Source organism: Aedes albopictus, chromosome 2 (assembly GCF_035046485.1).
Source record: "Aedes albopictus strain Foshan chromosome 2, AalbF5, whole genome shotgun sequence".
Lineage (NCBI taxonomy): Eukaryota > Metazoa > Arthropoda > Insecta > Diptera > Culicidae > Aedes > Aedes albopictus.
This window is the reverse complement of record NC_085137.1, coordinates 392,233,226-392,251,182: the sequence shown is the minus strand read 5'-3', so window position 1 is coordinate 392,251,182 and position 17,957 is coordinate 392,233,226. Positions and strand designations below refer to the sequence as shown.

The following is a 17,957-nucleotide window of genomic DNA, read 5'->3' as shown; positions in this document are numbered from 1 at the left end:
TTTGGCGTAGCTTTGTTCAGAAAAAATTTAGCTCATGGAGGGTAGAATCACCACAAGGTATTCATTTATTTATATCTGTTTCGGTTTCTTAAAAAAAAAATGAATTTTCAACTAGGGTCGAACTTTTGCCCCACCTTACTCTATTTCCTTTTAACTATTTCAACCAATATCGTATAAAGCAAGATTTTTCTTCTGTATTACATTTTTTTATAGAATGAGAATATTTGCTGATCAGATACCCAAGAGGTGATTCCTCGGGTTATGTGAGGATCGACCCACTAAAACCCCCCTCTCTTCCTTAGGTTTGCGGAATGCCCGTTAGGGATGACTTTGATTGATTGAAATTGAAATTGATCATGTGTCAAAGGTTATTCAGTAGTTCCTGATGGAGTTCTTCATAAAAATACCTATGGTTTATCCTGGAATTTATTAAAAAGTTCCACCAGAGATTTTTCCAAGGGTCCTTCTATGATTCCTCCATAAATTTCTACTGGGTTTTATATCTGCACTGATTTCTCCAGAAGTGCCTGCTAAAGTTGCTCCAGAAGTTCTTGATATGGTTCCTCCAGGAAATTCCCCTAAGGTTTCTCCAGGGATGTCTCTAGAATCCCCCGATCATTGTTCATGTCCATATTACCGTAAACCGGGTCAAATTAATCAGCGGGGTGAAATTGATAATTCGCGGACTACATTTTAATGCCATATTAGCAGCTTCTACACGTCATTATGATCATAAAACTCTTGCCTCATTCGAGATGGCCAAAATTTGGTATGTATATGAACAGACCCTTTCAAGTGATCAATGTTACCCCATTTAACGGCACTTCCAAAAACGTTATGCAGAATAGAATAAAACAACTGCCGGTTCACGTATTCAGACAAAGAAAGGTGTGTTTATTATTTTCAACCACTTATTCCCTTCGACACACGACAAGCTCTTTCACTGGAATAACAGCTTCTCTGAACACTTCTTTTGTTATAAATTATGTTCACATTCCATAGGCCTCACCCGTCAAAACACTTGTCTGGGTCAACAAAACCGATCACACCAGCGATATTCGCTACCTTAACCGATTAATATCCAAATTTAGAATCTTAGGTCATAAATCATCTCAACCGAGCCACTAGTGCCGAATCGATATCTTCTGGGCGTTGAGTGCTGCTTTTGACGCAATGTTGTTCTGTTTGTTTTTGTTCTGCATCGCTTGTTTGGAATCCGCTTTACACATTTTTCTTATAAAATAAACAATATTTTAGGTGAACTGGACTGTGGGGCACTGGTTTTGCCATCTGTCTTTTCATGCTTGTATGTACACTACTTCCGGTACCCTCTTTTTACTGCAGGGTGGAGTACCCTCCTTCAAGTATTTCAGCACGCCGTGGAAAATCGTTAGCTCCACGATAGTTATTGCTGGAAGTAGATGGAAATGGTTTTATGGAGATTTGCATACCCAAAGTTAGATGTTTGACACATTACCTAGCAATCCAACACACAGAGAAGCAAGCACCAACTTTTCACTGGAAGTAAGGCCTCCAACGTATCGGTCGTCGTCACTGCGAAAAACGGCCCAGCAAGTCCACAGCGCAATCAGCGAGAGGGTTCTCACCACGACAAACACTCGATTCACTCGCACTGCACAGATTTTCCTCTAAAGAGTGATTGCTCATATTAATGGGATGCATTTTCAGCCCTACCGTCAATAAACCTACTTCTTCAATACCGTCCTTGAGCAGACCGGCAAACATCGCACAAAGTATGCAGATTTTAAGGGTAACTGCCAGTATGATGATGTTCTTGGTTCCTAAAAAGTATCAAAACGAGAATCGATCTTAAATCCATCGAGTAATTAACCTTTCGAACAAACCATCCGGGCAGGAAAAGTCCCGGCAGGCCGGCTTAGCCTCCATCAGCTGGTACAAACAGATGGAGGCACCGCAGGCCGCCACAATGCAGCATACGACGACATAAACGGATCCGATGCGGCGATATGCATTCACGTCCATTTTTTCTTCCACGGTTCGTCCGACCGACTGCGTACGACAAATGTTTTAAGCGCACTAAGCACGCGAACGTTGAATCATCGTGCTCGAATAGTGCCGTGAGCCGCGGCAGTTGGTCTGCCTCTCTGATGGCATGAATGACGTAAGCACTCATGAATTTTCCCAGTACAATACAATATGATGAAGCTGTTGATGCTTGAGTATACGTCACTTATGCTAAAGTATTGTATGGTGTTGAGGTACAGCAATCCTCCGATTTGGGATGCTAATCTATGCGATGTAGAAGAAATTTGTGCTGATAACATCTCCAAAGCTCAGAAATATGGAGACGCATGGTTGCTAGTTGTTTCACCCATTCATTCTCGGTAACTGACAAGTTTCAGAGACGTATGAGCGTACCAGGATCATCCAGGATGAAAGACGCAAGGGATGACAGTGGTTGAACGATCTGCACAGTTGTAAGCAGTCAATTTCGAGATTAGCGAATCTAGTGCATCCTCACATGTGGATATTACTGTACTAAGGCGATTGTTTGTCGCGAGAGTGGTAGAGCGCGTAGTAAATTCACCAAGACGGTTGTGTACAAGTGCATGGGTCGCGTCGTTGGGTTAGGATAAAACGGTGCAAGTGACGTAGCTGTTGTTGTTTACGATGCTGCTGCCTGCACCACTGACTGTGAAAAACACTCTAATGAATGCAAATCGCCGGCATGCATCGCAAGCACACATTCTTAGTTTGCAACCCCGTTGAATGCGTATTCGTAGTTCTTAGCTAGAATTTATAGTTGTAGTGTTTTGGTGCCATACGTTGTCGATAATGAAAACTGTTATTAATTATGTGCACAATTTGTACCTTTTCACAATAGTTATCACTGGTTTGGACAGTAGGAAGAACAGATTTTAACGTTAAAATTGAGTGTCAGGTATTGAAATCAGTCTTGGTTGCAAATATACAAATGGAACACCTGAACGCTTCATCTCTCGTATCTGAAGAAAATCATGGAATAAAGTTTTGAGGAGATTTAATCTTTGAACAGATCCATGAATGAACGCCAAGAGAAGTGTTAAGTAAAAATTGTTGAAAGAATTGACACTACGCCGTTGATTACCATCGTTGGGGGTGACAATGGGTCAGAGGGACGAGATTAGTTCAATATTAGCGAATATTGAATCAAACTTTTATGGTGTCATCCTCGTAGTTTCCACCAGTTCCTGTCAAAAAAATAAGCTTCTAGAGCAGTGATGACATCGAGGTTAGTTCACGTTACTCACTGAGTAACCAGCTCTTGAGGTGATTAAAAAAAACTAAATAAATGTCCTACCAGTATGAGCGCCCAAGTGATTACCGGGAAATTTTTATTCCACAAAAATTCCCCGGCAATCATTCTACGGGCCCTTTTTAAAAAAATCTGTTTAAGACTTTTACCTAGGTTTATCCAGAGATTTCTTGAGTTTCTTACAGGGATAAATCTCGATATTTCAATAGCTTTTTTTAGAAATTTCTCAAAAAAATATTTTAAAAAATCTTGCAAGGATTTATTTATGAATTTCTTAAGAAATCCTTTAGTGATCTTCTCAGAAGTTCTTTTTAGGGTTCCGATGCATGGTCAATATCGGTACCATTTCTTGACTTTATCGTTCGGAGATCCCATTTTGACTGAAAAAGGAGCGTGTTCAAAGCGGAACCTATCAATCAGAATCCTTCCTTGCGATTAAGTTGACTACTGTAACAAAACCGAATACTTTATAACTTCTCAAAGGCGATAAAGTAATACGACATGCACTATACAAAGGACACGGGATATACCACAATAGATCAAATTTTGGTCACAGGGGTTTATGTTCCGAAGAGAAAAAAAAAGAATTTATACAGAATTTCTTTAGGGAATTTCTAGAGTTTTTTTAAAGGATGTTTACAAAAGCTTATCGAGGCATTTTTTAGTATTCCTACAGGAATTACTTCAGAAATAAGTTCAAAAGTCGCTTCAGGAAAATACTTTCAGAAATTCTTTCAGAGATTGCTTTATAAATTCACCAGTTCAAAATTCATCCAAAAATTTCTCCATGCCTTTCTTGAGAAAATCTACCACAGACTCGTTAAGGAATTTTATTCAAGGATTTCTTCAGGAATTTTCATAAGGATTACGGAATTCCTAGAAATGTTAATAATTTCTAGGAATTCCGCCCAATGCTATTTCTGGGAATTTCTCACTAAGAAGTTTGTCAAAACTCCCTGCTGGAATTTATTCAAACATTTCGCAGTGATTATTTCAGACATTCCTTTGGTGATTCCTTCCAAAGTTTTTCCGAGATTTTTACAGAAATTATACTAGAGATTTCTTCAAAAATTTCAAAAATTCCCGCTTGGATTTCTTTTGATTTTCCGCCAGGGATTTATTTAAAAATCTCCTCAAATACTTCTCCTTAGTTTACGGGTTTTCTTCAGGAATTTCAATACAGGTTTTCATCAACAGTTCTTCCAGAGAATTTTACAGAAATTCAACAAAAAACTCTTAAAAAAAACTGGAGATTCTTTCGGAAATTCATCCAAGAGTTCCCCCAAGAATTTCATGAGAAAATCCATCTGGTATTCGTACAGAAATTCCTACACGATTTTATTTTCCTGAGGCTGGGATTGCACGAAAATGCCTGGAAGATCCATTGAAAGAATCTCTGAGGGAAATTCTAAAGAAATCCCTGGAAGATTGTCTGAAATAAACCCTTCTTGTTATAGCTTTGGCGATTTCTAGAAGATATTCTTGAACATTTTCTGGAGCAATTTTTGGACAAAAATTCCTGGGAAAGTACTTGAAGAAACTCTTTAAGATTCCTAAATTCCTAGAAAGTAAAAAAATCATGAAAAACTTCTTGAGGAACTCTTAAAGTTATTTCAAGGAAAAAACGAGGAACTCCTTGATAATTCTTGGAGATTTCCAGTAGATTTTTAAAGGAAATTTTTAAAAGAAACGTTTGAATAAACACATAAAAGAATATATGCCCAAGCATCTCAAGCAGAGGAAAAAAGCTCAATAATAGCAAATTTTGATACGGAGAACAAAAAGTGATATTCGTTTGTTTGAGATAAGAGGTAAAAATACTGAACATAAAATCTCCTGGAGCATCATCATAGCACATTTAGCTCTTGGTAAGATCTAACCAATATCAGTAAGCTATTTGATTGATCTTCAAATATCATATTTTGCTATTGGTTAGATTGTTCAAGAACAAATTTTTGCTATTATTTTCAGTACTTTTACCTTTTATCTCAAACAAAACAATATCACATTTTGATCGTCAGTACTTGAACTCTGCCCGGAATCTGCAGCAATATTTGATGGAATTTCGTGATTACTTACGCTAAAGGAATCCCACGAAAAATTTCTGAACGAACTCTGCCAGAATCATTCTAGGAAATCCTGCGAGAATCTTGTTAAAAAAATGATAAATCTTAAAAGTATCCCTGGAGGTAATTATGGAGCAGTACGGGATAGGGAATGAATTCTAAATTCCTTAGTGCTTTGTGGAGGAATCTTTAAAAGAGTTGTTGCTGATCTCAAATTTCAATCATTTGAAGTCATTTCTATGGGGGTTTATCAGTATATTAGGCTCTGAGATTTGGACATCTTGAGTGACCAGCTCTGATTTTACCATGACAGCACTGGCTGTATGAGCGCCCAGGGATTATCACATAAAATTCCCCAGAAATAACTACAGGCTCATGGAAAAATCTATCAAAGATTTATACGAGAATTTTCTCCATGGATTTCTAGGGTTTCTTACGGGTATGAATTCAGATATTTCACTAGCTATTTCTCCAAAGTTTCTCAAAAGTTTGTTTTTTCGAAAATCTTGCAAAGATTGCTTCAGATATTAATACTTGAATTTAGAAACCCTCTGGTGATTCCTCTAGAAATTCTGTGAGAGATTCCTCCAGAAATTTATCAAAGATTACATTTGGAAAACAGTTCATGAATATCTCCAGACATTATTCTATGGATTCCCATAAAAAATCCCTCAGAAATTCCCAGAGCGATTCCTGCAGATAACTCTTTAAAGAGTTCAAACAAATCTGCCAGGAATGCCTTCGAAAATTTATATGAGCATTTATTCAATAGTTTATTCAGAGATTCCTTGATAACACTCATAATATGCTTCAGATTGTTTTTACAAATTTGTTTAGTGATTACATCAGAAAGTAATTAAAAAACCCCTTTAAGAAATTTTCCTGGGATTCCTTTCAAAATCTACAGTAAGTCTTCTATGGATTCATTTTGAAAGTTTTTTTTTTGAAAATATTTGACATGGATTTCTTCAGAAATTGCTCTACAATTTCATCTAGAATTATTTCTAGAGGATCCCTCAAAAATTTCTCCAAAAACTCCACTTGAAAAGTTTCCATGGGCTTCCTCAGAAATTCCTCCATATTTTTTTTTTTCAAAATTCCATGGGATTCGTTTAGGAAACCCTTCGAAGATTTCTCCTTCTCAAACAGCGACAAGGATTGCCTTAGAAATTTTTTCAAAGATTCTTTCATGCATTCTTACAGTGGTTTATTCGAAAAATCTTCCAGATATTCATTCAGAAGTTTAGAAGTCGATCAGAGATTTGTTCAGGTATTGCTCTGAGAATTCCAGTGAAAATTCCCGCCAGAATGTGCCCAGGAACTTCTACAGGGATTCATCAGGAGGATCCTGTAGGAATTCCTCCAGAAATTCCTTTAGGAGTTCATACAGGGATGTCTTAATGAGTTCCTTCAGAAATTTTAACGGCATTTCATTTAAAAATAACTATAAAAATTTCCTCACGGACTCTTTGAGGAGTTTCTGCATAATTTTCTTAAAAAATATCTCAAGAGTTTTTTTTTTTTTCAAGGGAACTTTACAGCAGCTTATCTAGAAGTTGTTTTACTTCCATGCATTCATACAGGAATTCCTTCAGAAATATGTCCACAAATTGCTTCAGGAATACTTTCAGAAATGTTTACAGCAATTCTTCAGAAAATCAAAAATTCAGAATTCCGCCAGATGTTTTTCTACGAAATTGTTTGGAAAATCTTCCACAGACTCGTTGAAAAATTTTATTGAAGGGTTTCCTCAGGATTTTTCTTGAAAATTACGTTACAAACTTTTCTTTGAATTCTGCCCCGGATTTTTCGAGGAATTTCTCCAGAAAGTTTTTTGAAACTTCCTGCTGGGATTTCTTCGGGAATTTTTAACATTTTTGTAAGGTAGGGTAAATGTACCAATTATGGCTATAGTACCAATTCTTCGCCATAGTTGATTTTCACCCTCTTACGATATATATCAACAATAAAAAATGCGAACAACAGATCACGTTCACAAAAGATGGTTGCACTCATTTGAAGTACACATTTTGCTCAAATTATGGTAGAAATAAATCATTTTCCTTAAAATTTCGGCCTCCTTGCACCCTTTTTTTGCCATAGTGTACCAATTATGGCTAATCCCATAAGAAATGCATGCAAATAGTGCGAAAAGGAACCGAAGTTAAAAAAATGTAGCCATAACTGGTACAGGGTTCCTATCATTGGCACACGCTGTAATAAATAATAAAAGTAGTTTTGGCTCCGTTTTTATATTTTTCCTGCAAAGTATGGACACTAAACTATCTTTTAACATATTGGTGACATTCATTGGTCTTCTCGTTATTTTTGTACAAAAAGTTCCCCTTAGGTAGTGCCATAATTGGTACAGGCATTCGTCTAGAGATTCATTCGAAAGTTCTTCCTGAGGTTCGTACAGAAATTTTGCTGGAGACTCCTCCAAAAATTCTTTCATTGATTCTTTCATAAATTCTCACTTGGACTTTTTCTGATATTCTATCAGGGATTTTTTTCAAATATATGTTCAGAGACTTCTGCAGAGTTCCCTTATGCTTCAGGAATTCCAGAGAATCCTTTCAACAGTTGTTCTTTCATGGAGTTTAACATAAATTCATCGGGAAATTTCTTTAAAGAAAATCCCACAGAGAATTTTCAGGAAATTCTAAGAAAGCTTTTCTACAAGAATTACGTGGCAAATTTCTTCTGGAATTCGAGCAGAAATTCCTACATGAGTTGTTTTTAGAAATGGCCCCTGTGGATCCATCGATATCTATGATGGATATCCTGACGTTCCTTCAAAGATTCATGTAAGAATTATTTCAGATATTCCTCCATGGATTTGTTAAGGAGTTTTTTTTAGAAATTGCACTTATGATTGTCGGAAAGAATTCTTAGGAATGATTGTCTGAAGGAATTCCTTCTTAAAACAAAACTCATTATGCAACTTGGGAAAATTCTATTTAGAGGATTATTTTTAAAATTTTCTGGAATGATATCTGAATAAAAATTCATGGAAAACTTGTTCATTTCTAGAAAAAAAAATTAAGAAACTTCGAGTTGAAAATTTATGATTAAAAATTCCTTAAGAGAATGTTTCTGGAGAAAATCCGCCAGAAAAAAAAATGTGAAAAATTAGCATTAAGTTAAAATTCACAAATACAAAGAAATTAAAAAAAAAGAAACAAAAAACGTCCTGGATTTTTTTGAGAATTTCTGAATGAATTTTGAAAAAAATAGTTTTTTTTAACAAATTTTTGAGATAATACCTGCAAGTACAGTAGAACCCTCGCAAGAATAGATGCTGAAATAATAATTCAGATAATTTTGTTCAGAAATTCCGAAATTTTTCGCGAAAAATTTCCAGAGGTTACATTTATTCAGGGATTTTTTGAGTAAATTTTGGAAATTCATCAGATTCTGCTGAAAATGCTTTTATGCTTTAGGGGTTTCTCCAATAGTTTCTTCAGGTATTCTCCAGGTATTCCTTTGGATTCATTCAGACCTTCCCACACATTTTTTTTTGAAAGGTTCTCTTAACAATTCCTGCATAAATCTATTCCTTAACACTTTTTTTTAATGTTCCTTCAGAAATTCCACCAGAAGTCTGCCATGGTTCTTTTTCTGGGAATTATTGGAGTATATTAAGCTGTTTTTTCAGGTATTCTGCTAGGTATTATCCTAGGAATTCATCCATTATTTGCTCCAGAGATAACTTCGTAATTTGTTTCAAGAATTTTGTTCCAGGAATATTTCAGTTTAATGAGATTTAATTTTAATTAATGATTGTTTTCTAGAAGTTGTCAAAACTACCTCCAGAAATGTTTTGTGGGTTTATTGAGACAATTCTACAGGGATTGCTTAAAAATTCCTTCAGTAACACTAGTTTACAGCATTTTCGAACTCGGTAAGCTGATGATCGTTTTTGGTGTAGAATCATGCCCTAAGTTCGAAAACGCGAAGGAAAAAAATTACAGTAGAGCGGAAATTTTTTCGACTTTCCATACACGGTTGATGATTTGCAATCGATTTTTGTTCTATTTTTAAGCAAAGTCGCTCACTTCATTCATCTCATTCTCCGTAACCAATGCTCCGATTGAGCTGAATTTTTTACTGTATCTCGCCTACATATGTCATATGTATTTGACATATACATATGTCAAATGAACGTTGAGAAAGAACTTTTAAATTGTTTTTTTTTCTTATTGAAAAAATACATATCTACATATGTTTTTGGAAATTTTGCTAAAATTTAAGGAGATTGTCGCTAAAACTCGCCAATATCTTGAATTTCATCAATCTGACGTAAAACCTGCATTCAGATGATCGAATGGTACACTGCGACCACTTTCTATAGCCGCACCCTCAGTTTCACATGTCTAGCAATATCTACGATATAATCGATATGGAAAACAATGTGTATCTGCTAGTTATTGTAAAATATGGTGTTTTTATGCATACCTTTCATCATGTGTATATTTTCTATGTAAAAAATACAGTTTTTCGATAATTAGAGCGACCAGTTTCTATAGCCGCACTTCGGGTTTTCCATCGATCAACTGCTTTTCCATAAAATATGCTTATTCAAACTGGTTCAAAAGACCAAATCAAGCTTTTTGAGACTAAATCAATTAAGTTTAACGAAACATTCAATTGGCAAGGTCTGTTAATACGAGAAATTGGGCGTAGATTCGGTAAACGAGTATTATTTAGGAAAGTTACCAAAGTTTTCAAAGAAAACTAAAAATAAATTGTTGGAGAGCTCAAGAATATATGCTGCTGGCATGAAACAAGTGTTACATTGTAAGACCGGTTTCAAATTTTATCATAATATCTTGATGAACCTAATAAAACTTGAATTTATTCGAATATATAAGGTTTTTAAAAGGAAAATTCGCGTAATTTCGTGTACCAAATTCGGTATAACTTGGCATTACTGTAGAAGGACATCATATACAGCAACAGTACACAAGAATAATACTACTGGAATTCATCAATTTTATCTTGGAAGGTCAACATTGCATTCGTTGTCATTTAAACATTAGATGAAAATTTTTATGATTTTTGTGCGCTTTGTAATAACAGCTTTCATTCAATTTCTCATAAATTTAACGATAGCTTTTTATGTAAAAATCATCTTTTTCAATCGGAAGTTCCTAAATACAGATGTTCCCCTCAATTTTAAAGTGTTAAAGAAGATAGGTGTCATAATTGTAATCTTCCAGCAGTTCTGGTTGGTTATGTACCGTAAATTACAAGTTTGGGTTACATTTACTGAAGCAATGGTGCAAAATTTAGCTGTTACACCCTGCAAAATTAACCAAATCTGTCACGTAGGGACCATAAGCAACTGTTTGGTCAAATTTGAAGTCATATATTGTCATAAAAATGCGTATTTTAACAAAATAATGCAAGAAATATTATAAATTTGATCTAAAAATTGCGAAAAAGTTGTTGTTAAACTGGTAGTACAACTTTAAAATCTTATGGAAAAAGTTCCGGGAGTCAAGTTTTGAAGAAATATTGATGATTGGAAACAATAAAATAATTGTTTTAACTTCAAATATTGTTTTTTATTAGTTAAAGAGAAGTTTTGGTGAAAATAATGAAAACTACGTAGTTTTTCGAGGTAAGAACACTAGCTAGTAAATTTCTTCACTGTATTTCCTTTGTTTTGCTTTGCCTTTGCTTAATTTTATCATTTGAGACAGTTTGTTCAAATGATTTTTTATGAACAATTAGAATACTGAAGAAAAACCTGTAGTGCGGCTATAGAAAATGGTCGCCCTAATTTTCGAAAAACTGTATTTTTTTCGTGGAAAATATACACATGATGAAAGTTATGCATGTGAACACCATATTTTACAATAACTAGCAGATACATGTTGTTTTCCATATCGATTATATCGTAGATATTGCTAGACATGTGAAACTGAAGGTGCGGCTATAGAAAGTGGTCGGAGTGTATTATATTTAGCTTTTATTTTATGGAAAAATGTTTAAAATTGGTTGACCAAAACGCAAGATATTTGAATTTTATTAAATTCCATATTTTAAAAAGATGTAAAACCTGAAATTGGTCTAAAACTCAAAAACTGTTCTACTTAAAATTTTTTGAAGCACGGTTTTGGAATCAGCGCCAAATAATGCTTCAAAAATTTTGGTCGTTGACAGAAGTTCACGACTTTTATTTTGTTAACTAGTGTAATTGTTGATCAATTTTTGGAAGACCTATTGAAAAGTTTTGGAAAAATATCTGATCATTCCAGGAGATATTTGTAATGGAACCAAAGGAGTAATTTCCAAACAAAATCATTGAAGGAATTTCTACTTGAATTGCTGAAGAAATTTATCAAAGAATTCTAGAGTGAACTCTGGAAAGAATTTTCGAAGAAATCCCTGTAAAAGTTGTAAAGAATGTTGAATTATTTCTGAGAAACTCCATGTACTATCTTTCGAAGAAATCCCAGGAGATAAAAATATCTGTTCGAATGAATTTGCAGAAGTCCCAACTGGATTTTTGACCTTTGAAAGAATTCCCGAAGAAATTTTCAGTGGAACTCCTGCAAAAATTTAAGAAAGTATGTTTTGAATGGATCCTAAGAGAAATATCTGGAGAAACACTTGTGGAACTCTTGAAGGCGACTAAGGAGAAATTTTCTTGAGAACTTCAATAAAATTCTTGGAGGATTTTATGAAAGTGTTCCTGGAGAAATCTGTGGACGCATTTCTGAGAAATGCAAAAGATAAGCATCTGCAAAGATCCTTGGAAAAAACCCTTGAAATATTTCTGAAAAAAGAAAATTTAAAGATACTACTAGGATTTTTTTTAAATATCTTTCTCAAAGGATTCGTGAAGATTATACTGGATTTGTTTTAAGAGGAAATGGTGGATTAATTTCTGGAGAATATCTGAGGAAAATTCTGAAGAAAGCCCTGTATGAACTCCTACAGAAAAGTCTGGAGAAATTCCTAGGACCTTGGCTATTCAGCGATCCATCTCATGCTGATCCCTTTGGCTCCCGTTAGTGATTAGTTATTGTAACTCATGTACCATGCAGAGCCCTTCAGTTCCAGTCAAACCTCAGTCAGGGGACAGGGTTGGTAAAGGGTAGAGTAGTGGGTCGGGTAGAGGGTGAGGGTTGAGGGTAGAGTGATAGGTTGAAGCAAAGAGTAGAGGGTAGAGAATACGGTGAAGTAGAGAGTAGACTGGAGAGTAGAGTAGAGGATTAGAGCATTACAGTAAAGAGTAAGTAAGTCATAAGGCCTCTCGAGACTCTTCCCAGGATTCCTCCGGATGCTCCTTGCGGAATTCCTGTGAAGATTCCTCCGGGGATCTTTTTAGCGATATCCGCAGGGATTGCTGATCTGGAAGAAATCCTTTGGCATTCCTTTAGGGATTTTTGGTGAAATTCAAGATTTCATAAAGAACCCTTTTAGAGATTCCTGCAAAGATTCCATCAAGTGTTCATCCCGAAAATAAATATGAAAGGATAAAGATTTCTGTCAAGATTTTCAAAGACAATTCTGGAGGGGTTTCCGTGCCGCAATTCATTAATCCCGAGTTTTTCTATGTTCACCCTCTGAGATTTCTGCTACAATTCTTACAGGGATTTCTTGCCAGCTTCCAGCTGGGATTCCTGCCGTGATTTCTCTACGGAATTCATTCAGGAATCACTCCAGGGATTTTTACTGGGATTGCTTTATTCTAGCCAGCATGGGATGGGATGGGATTACTTCACGGATTCCTCCACTCTTTCAAGGATTTCCAATATTATACTGGAAAAACTTGTAATTAGAAGGCACGAAATGTTGCTAATTGCCAAATTGAGAGATGAAATTTGTGAAAAAAAATCGCGTTCTGGTGGGATTCGAACCCGTCTCGACTTCTTAAAAACAATTCGCTCTTAGTTGTAGATAGTGGGCACAAACGCGATACACTGTGGCTTGGCATCTGTGCTTCAAAAATTTTGGCCGTTGACATAAGTTCACGACTTTCGGTTTTTTTTTATAAACTAGTGTTAGTAACATTTCGTGCCTTCTAATTACAAGTTTTTCCAATATGTTTAGGATATATTATTGTATTTCCAATAATGTTTTAAAGTTGCATTCAGTTTTGTTGTACTGTTTTTTGTAGCTGACTTAACACTAGTCGTTGGGAACTAGGAAGCTGGAACTGCATTTTAAAAATTCTGATTTAATTATTTCAGTATATAACGGTTTAATCGATGCTTTTGTAGTCGAGAACGAAGTTTAACATTTGCACTAATTCAAACTACCATCGCCTTGTATTGCACAGTGTGCTGCAAGTAAACGTTCAATGCCGCCTACGTCACAGGACAAATTCATTCATGCCAGTTCACACTGCAAACGAATTGATGTACAGGTCGGCAGGCAGATGACAATAATAACAACAGTAAACACTACAGCAGCGTGGAATGGTTTTTCCCCGAGATGCGGTAATTTGATTCTCCTCTCACAAGCAAGTATAGATAGAGAGTGAGTACACTGCACTTATCTCGCTATAGTTCGATCCACCATCACGATCAGTCTACCTCAGTACGCTCGGTGATTCGTGAGCTCCTCCGATTTGTTCCTAATTGTAGGTTATCTAAGCTAGGCTTCTGTCTATCGATAATAATGGAAGCAAAAACGTTTAGAACTATTGGGTTTGTGTATCTTGTCGTGTTTTGGATATTTTCAACTTTGGGAGTTATCTACACATATTTGCACATTGTCGTCGGCAAACCGTTTTGTGTTAACGTTCTGTGCTATGAAGGTAGGTTAAACAAATTAAAACGCGTTGTTGAATCACCTCGCCGATTTAAGTACTATTGCAAACATTCAGTTAAAAACTGGTATTGGCACAACACTCTGTTGCACGAAATGTTATTTTTTAAGCAAATCAAATAATTCAACGATCATCTTTTCTTCAGATAAAATCAGCACCGGCATTGTAACGCTATGCATGGTCGGATTCGTTCTGTCGACAGTTTTCATCGCATTTGTGAAAAGTGCAATAGAACAGGTATTCCCCGCGCATTACTCATTTCCTCATCCAAATTGAACATTTCAATTTTCTTACTCCCCAGGCGAACGCATCCTTCATCGGAATCTATCGGCCGATAGTCCTACTCCGAAACGTGCTACTGATAGCGCTGTGGATCTATCAGTACACCATGCTGGAGATGGAGCGGGCTCGTGGAGACACCACCTCGGAGGTGCGTAATGCAGAGTACATCACCCTGGCACTGCTAGTCGGAACGACAGGTGAGTTCATTGTGGGATTTCTGTAATACTTACAGTTGGTGGCAGAGCTATGAATAATATTTAATATCTTTATTTGGATTAGTCATCACCGGTTTCGAGCTGTGGGTTCTTAGTGGAATTCAACGACTGACGAACCAGAGGCTTGAGGAGGAAGAATGCATTGAAGCGGTTTAAAATTAAACAAAAATAATAGGATGAAACAGTTCATCAGTGGAGATGTAACAGATTTCAATCTCGAGATTATCATGACATTACTGCGAAATCCACCTTACACTGAAATAGGTATTCGGGCCGCAGTATTATTAATCAGCTATAAATAAAGGAACTGGAATAAGTAACGCTTCTGTTTCTGGAAGATGAAATGGCTCAAACGCTTTGTTAAATCTTTGAAATTTGGGATGTACAGTACAATGAAGTAAGGTTCCAAATTATAAGTAACGGAAACAACAGCAATAGCAGTTCTTGCCGATGATCATGTTATTTATTTATATTTATTAACTAGTTAACAATAATAAACACATACTGTATAAGAAAACATCAAATAGAAACTATTCTAATTAAGAGAAAAAATATCAATCCTTATCCATAAAAATGTATTTTTTTTTTTCGTTTTATTAGTTATCTGTATTGTGCGTAGCTTTGAACGAATTCAACCTAAGTCGTTCTGCGTGAAAAATAAGAGTGGCATCCGAAAATTTTTCCAGAGATTTTCTCAGAACATTTGAAAAACATTGTTTACATCGAATTTTCTAGACGAACTCATTGTTAAAACTTACAAAATTGATATTTCTGAGAGTTCTTTGGCATATTTTTATGTAAATTCTTGGTAGATGCTTTTCTAGAATACACATTGCTGGAATGATTTTCTTTAGAGATTTATTCGTTAAGGGATTACTTCCGATGTTCTTACAGGGAACTATCTTGATTCTTATAATGGTTTCTCCAGGAATCCATGCGTTATTCCTTCAGGGGTTCCTTCCGGGATTCTTTCAAGGATTTCTCCAGGATTCGCACAGGGACTTTTTCGTTTTTTTTTATTCAATTTTTCAATGTTTCATGAAGTTCTTCCAGAATCCTTTCAGAGATTTCAGCTAGGATTTCTCCTGAGTTCTTTCTGGGATTCTTCCCGGGATTCCTTCAGGAATTTTCTTCGCAATTCTTTGAGAAATGTTTCCCTTGATTCATTCTGATATTCTTCCCAGGATTTTTCTGGGATTATTCCCGACAGTGAATTCCTTAAGATAATTTTCCGAGGATTCCTGCCAGGATTGCTCCATGTGGGAGACTCTTTGGTAGTGTAGCTAGCAATGTTATGAGTATGGGAAAATATGCTGCAAGTAGGGTAGCAGAATGTCAAAAACTGATTGAAAATTCACCTTTAGGGGTGGTGGGGGTAAAGTAGACAGGTGGGGTAAAATGGACAAGGTACAGTTTCATGGCTTTTATTGTTTTTCAAAATGTTTCAACGATTGGAGCTTATGCCTAAGCATGAATCATTATACTGTTGCTGATCTTGAACATTCAAATCAAACCTTTTCAAGATGACAAAAACTTTAAAAATCACGTGAAATATCGGAAATGATGTAAAATCTACTTATAATTGCTAAGGGTTTCTCGTAAGTTATTTTCAAATTATTACAAGTTTTAAACCCTGAACCAATAAAGTCCCGTAGAAGAATATATTTGACAGAAAAAAAAATTGAGTTTTGTAAAAAAAAAAATTTTAGGAAACAATTTTAACAAAATCAGACCGTGGGGGTAAAATGGACAATCGCTTCAAATTTCACCAAAATTTCATTTTTTTTTTGCAAACTTCAGAATCATCAGCCGTCATACCTATCGTGAGATAGTTGAAGTAAAAAGTTATAAAAAAATATTTTATATCAACAAAATATAATTTTCATCCAAAATAGTGCTTGTTTTTTACACTATTTTTACAATAATTATTTAAGTGTGTTTTAAAGTTTGTATTAAAAGTTTAAAAACAACAAAATAAAGGTATCGTATGAAATTTTATAGTTTGTATTTAAAAACATAGAAACAATATGCTGTTATATAACTTTTAACGACTTGTTCATTTTACCCCATCGATTGTTCATTTTACCCCCACCAATTTTTTTTCACGCTATTTTGATGCACGATTTGGTGAAGAAAATAATCAAAGAAAACAATATTTTTTAAATGCAACCCCTTACAAGATTTCTAGAATATATCATTACCTTCCATATGTAACTCGGAAAAGCAGATGGATTTTGCCGCATTTCCACGGGAAACGACCAAAATAACAACTTCTGTAGATGATATCACTAGTCCGACATCTGTGGACTGTACCACATACAAATTTGTGCGACTTGCTTAACATTCCTAATGCATCATGTTGGGAACAGCCTGCTAATGTAGTGTACGGTTGGGATCAAAACTGTCCCTAATGCATAAGGAAGATTAATGCTAGTTCTAACTAAATGATATCACGTTATTCCTGATTTGACTCGGCCTGGACAATCTACGACAGCATTTATTCCGGGAGCACTGGAGTCGTCTACTGAGTACACGCACCATGAAAATTGCACGCTTGTGGTACTCAGTGTGTGTATGAAGTAGCTGAAGGTGGCGAAAGGCGCGACTGCTCGAGAGTTAAAAAGTATTTGCTTTTAATCCGAAGTTTTTAATAATTCGATATTTGAGCGACTCACTATACTATTCAAAGTTTTTACAACCAATATAAAAGCTTGTTTGCTATGGATTTGGATCACTTTTTCGCCTACGCATTCCCGTCAGCTGGCTCGCTCAATCTACGGTGACTGTTTTTATACAGGTCGTACACACTTACTGTGAGTCACTCAAATACCGATTTTGAACATGAACTCATTATGAAAATCCTGCAAGCTATTTCGTATTTATCTTATTTCTGGGAAATAAATTAATAAATTTTGAGAATTAAGACCTGGGCAATCCCACTAAGGAAATAATTGAAGAGATTTATGTAACGCATTTTAAAGGCAAATTTCGTACAAAATAAAGAAAGATTATTATTGAGAAACATCAAGAATAAATAAAGAAACCACAGCAGAATATGCAGGAAGCAATAAAAAGAAAATATTTGTTACGGGTTAAACATATTGGTGATACAAAAAAAATTCTAATTTGATCAACACATTTTATATTTATGCGCTCTTTGTGTTCTTGTTTAACCCTCTTGTACCCAAATTTTTGATACATATCATTTTACGTCATCTAAAATCGATTCAAATATCTGATTCTTTTTAATTCACGATTTTGTGAATTTTGATTCTTTCCATTTTTTATTATTGAACTTTTCCTGGAAGCCTATTTGGCATAACAATTTT

At 35.4% G+C, this 17,957-nt stretch overlaps 2 protein-coding genes across 3 annotated transcripts; one reads left to right on the top strand and one right to left on the bottom strand.

Moving 5' to 3' along the window:
* Window positions 1-865: 865 nt before the first annotated feature.
* On the bottom strand, window positions 866-2,202 carry LOC109400620 (uncharacterized). Of its 2 annotated transcripts, none has more exons than XM_062848941.1 (4): window positions 1,866-2,202; window positions 1,696-1,802; window positions 1,478-1,649; window positions 866-1,411 (listed from the first exon to the last, which is right to left on the bottom strand). In XM_062848941.1, exons 1-4 carry the CDS (start codon window positions 2,002-2,004, stop codon window positions 1,299-1,301), a joined length of 531 nt encoding a protein of 176 aa, XP_062704925.1. In that variant the 5' UTR covers window positions 2,005-2,202; the 3' UTR covers window positions 866-1,298. The 2 variants fall into 2 exon arrangements, with proteins under 2 accessions (XP_062704925.1, XP_019528654.2); XM_019673109.3 differs by having other exon boundaries at window positions 1,711-1,802; window positions 1,866-2,163.
* An 11,519-nt stretch (window positions 2,203-13,721) lies between these two features.
* LOC115269687 (uncharacterized) lies at window positions 13,722-14,966 on the top strand. The gene is made up of 4 exons (XM_029878516.2): window positions 13,722-14,119; window positions 14,277-14,368; window positions 14,433-14,610; window positions 14,693-14,966. Exons 1-4 carry the CDS (start codon window positions 13,981-13,983, stop codon window positions 14,782-14,784), a joined length of 501 nt encoding a protein of 166 aa, XP_029734376.2. The 5' UTR covers window positions 13,722-13,980; the 3' UTR covers window positions 14,785-14,966.
* The last annotated feature ends 2,991 nt before the right edge of the window (window positions 14,967-17,957 follow it).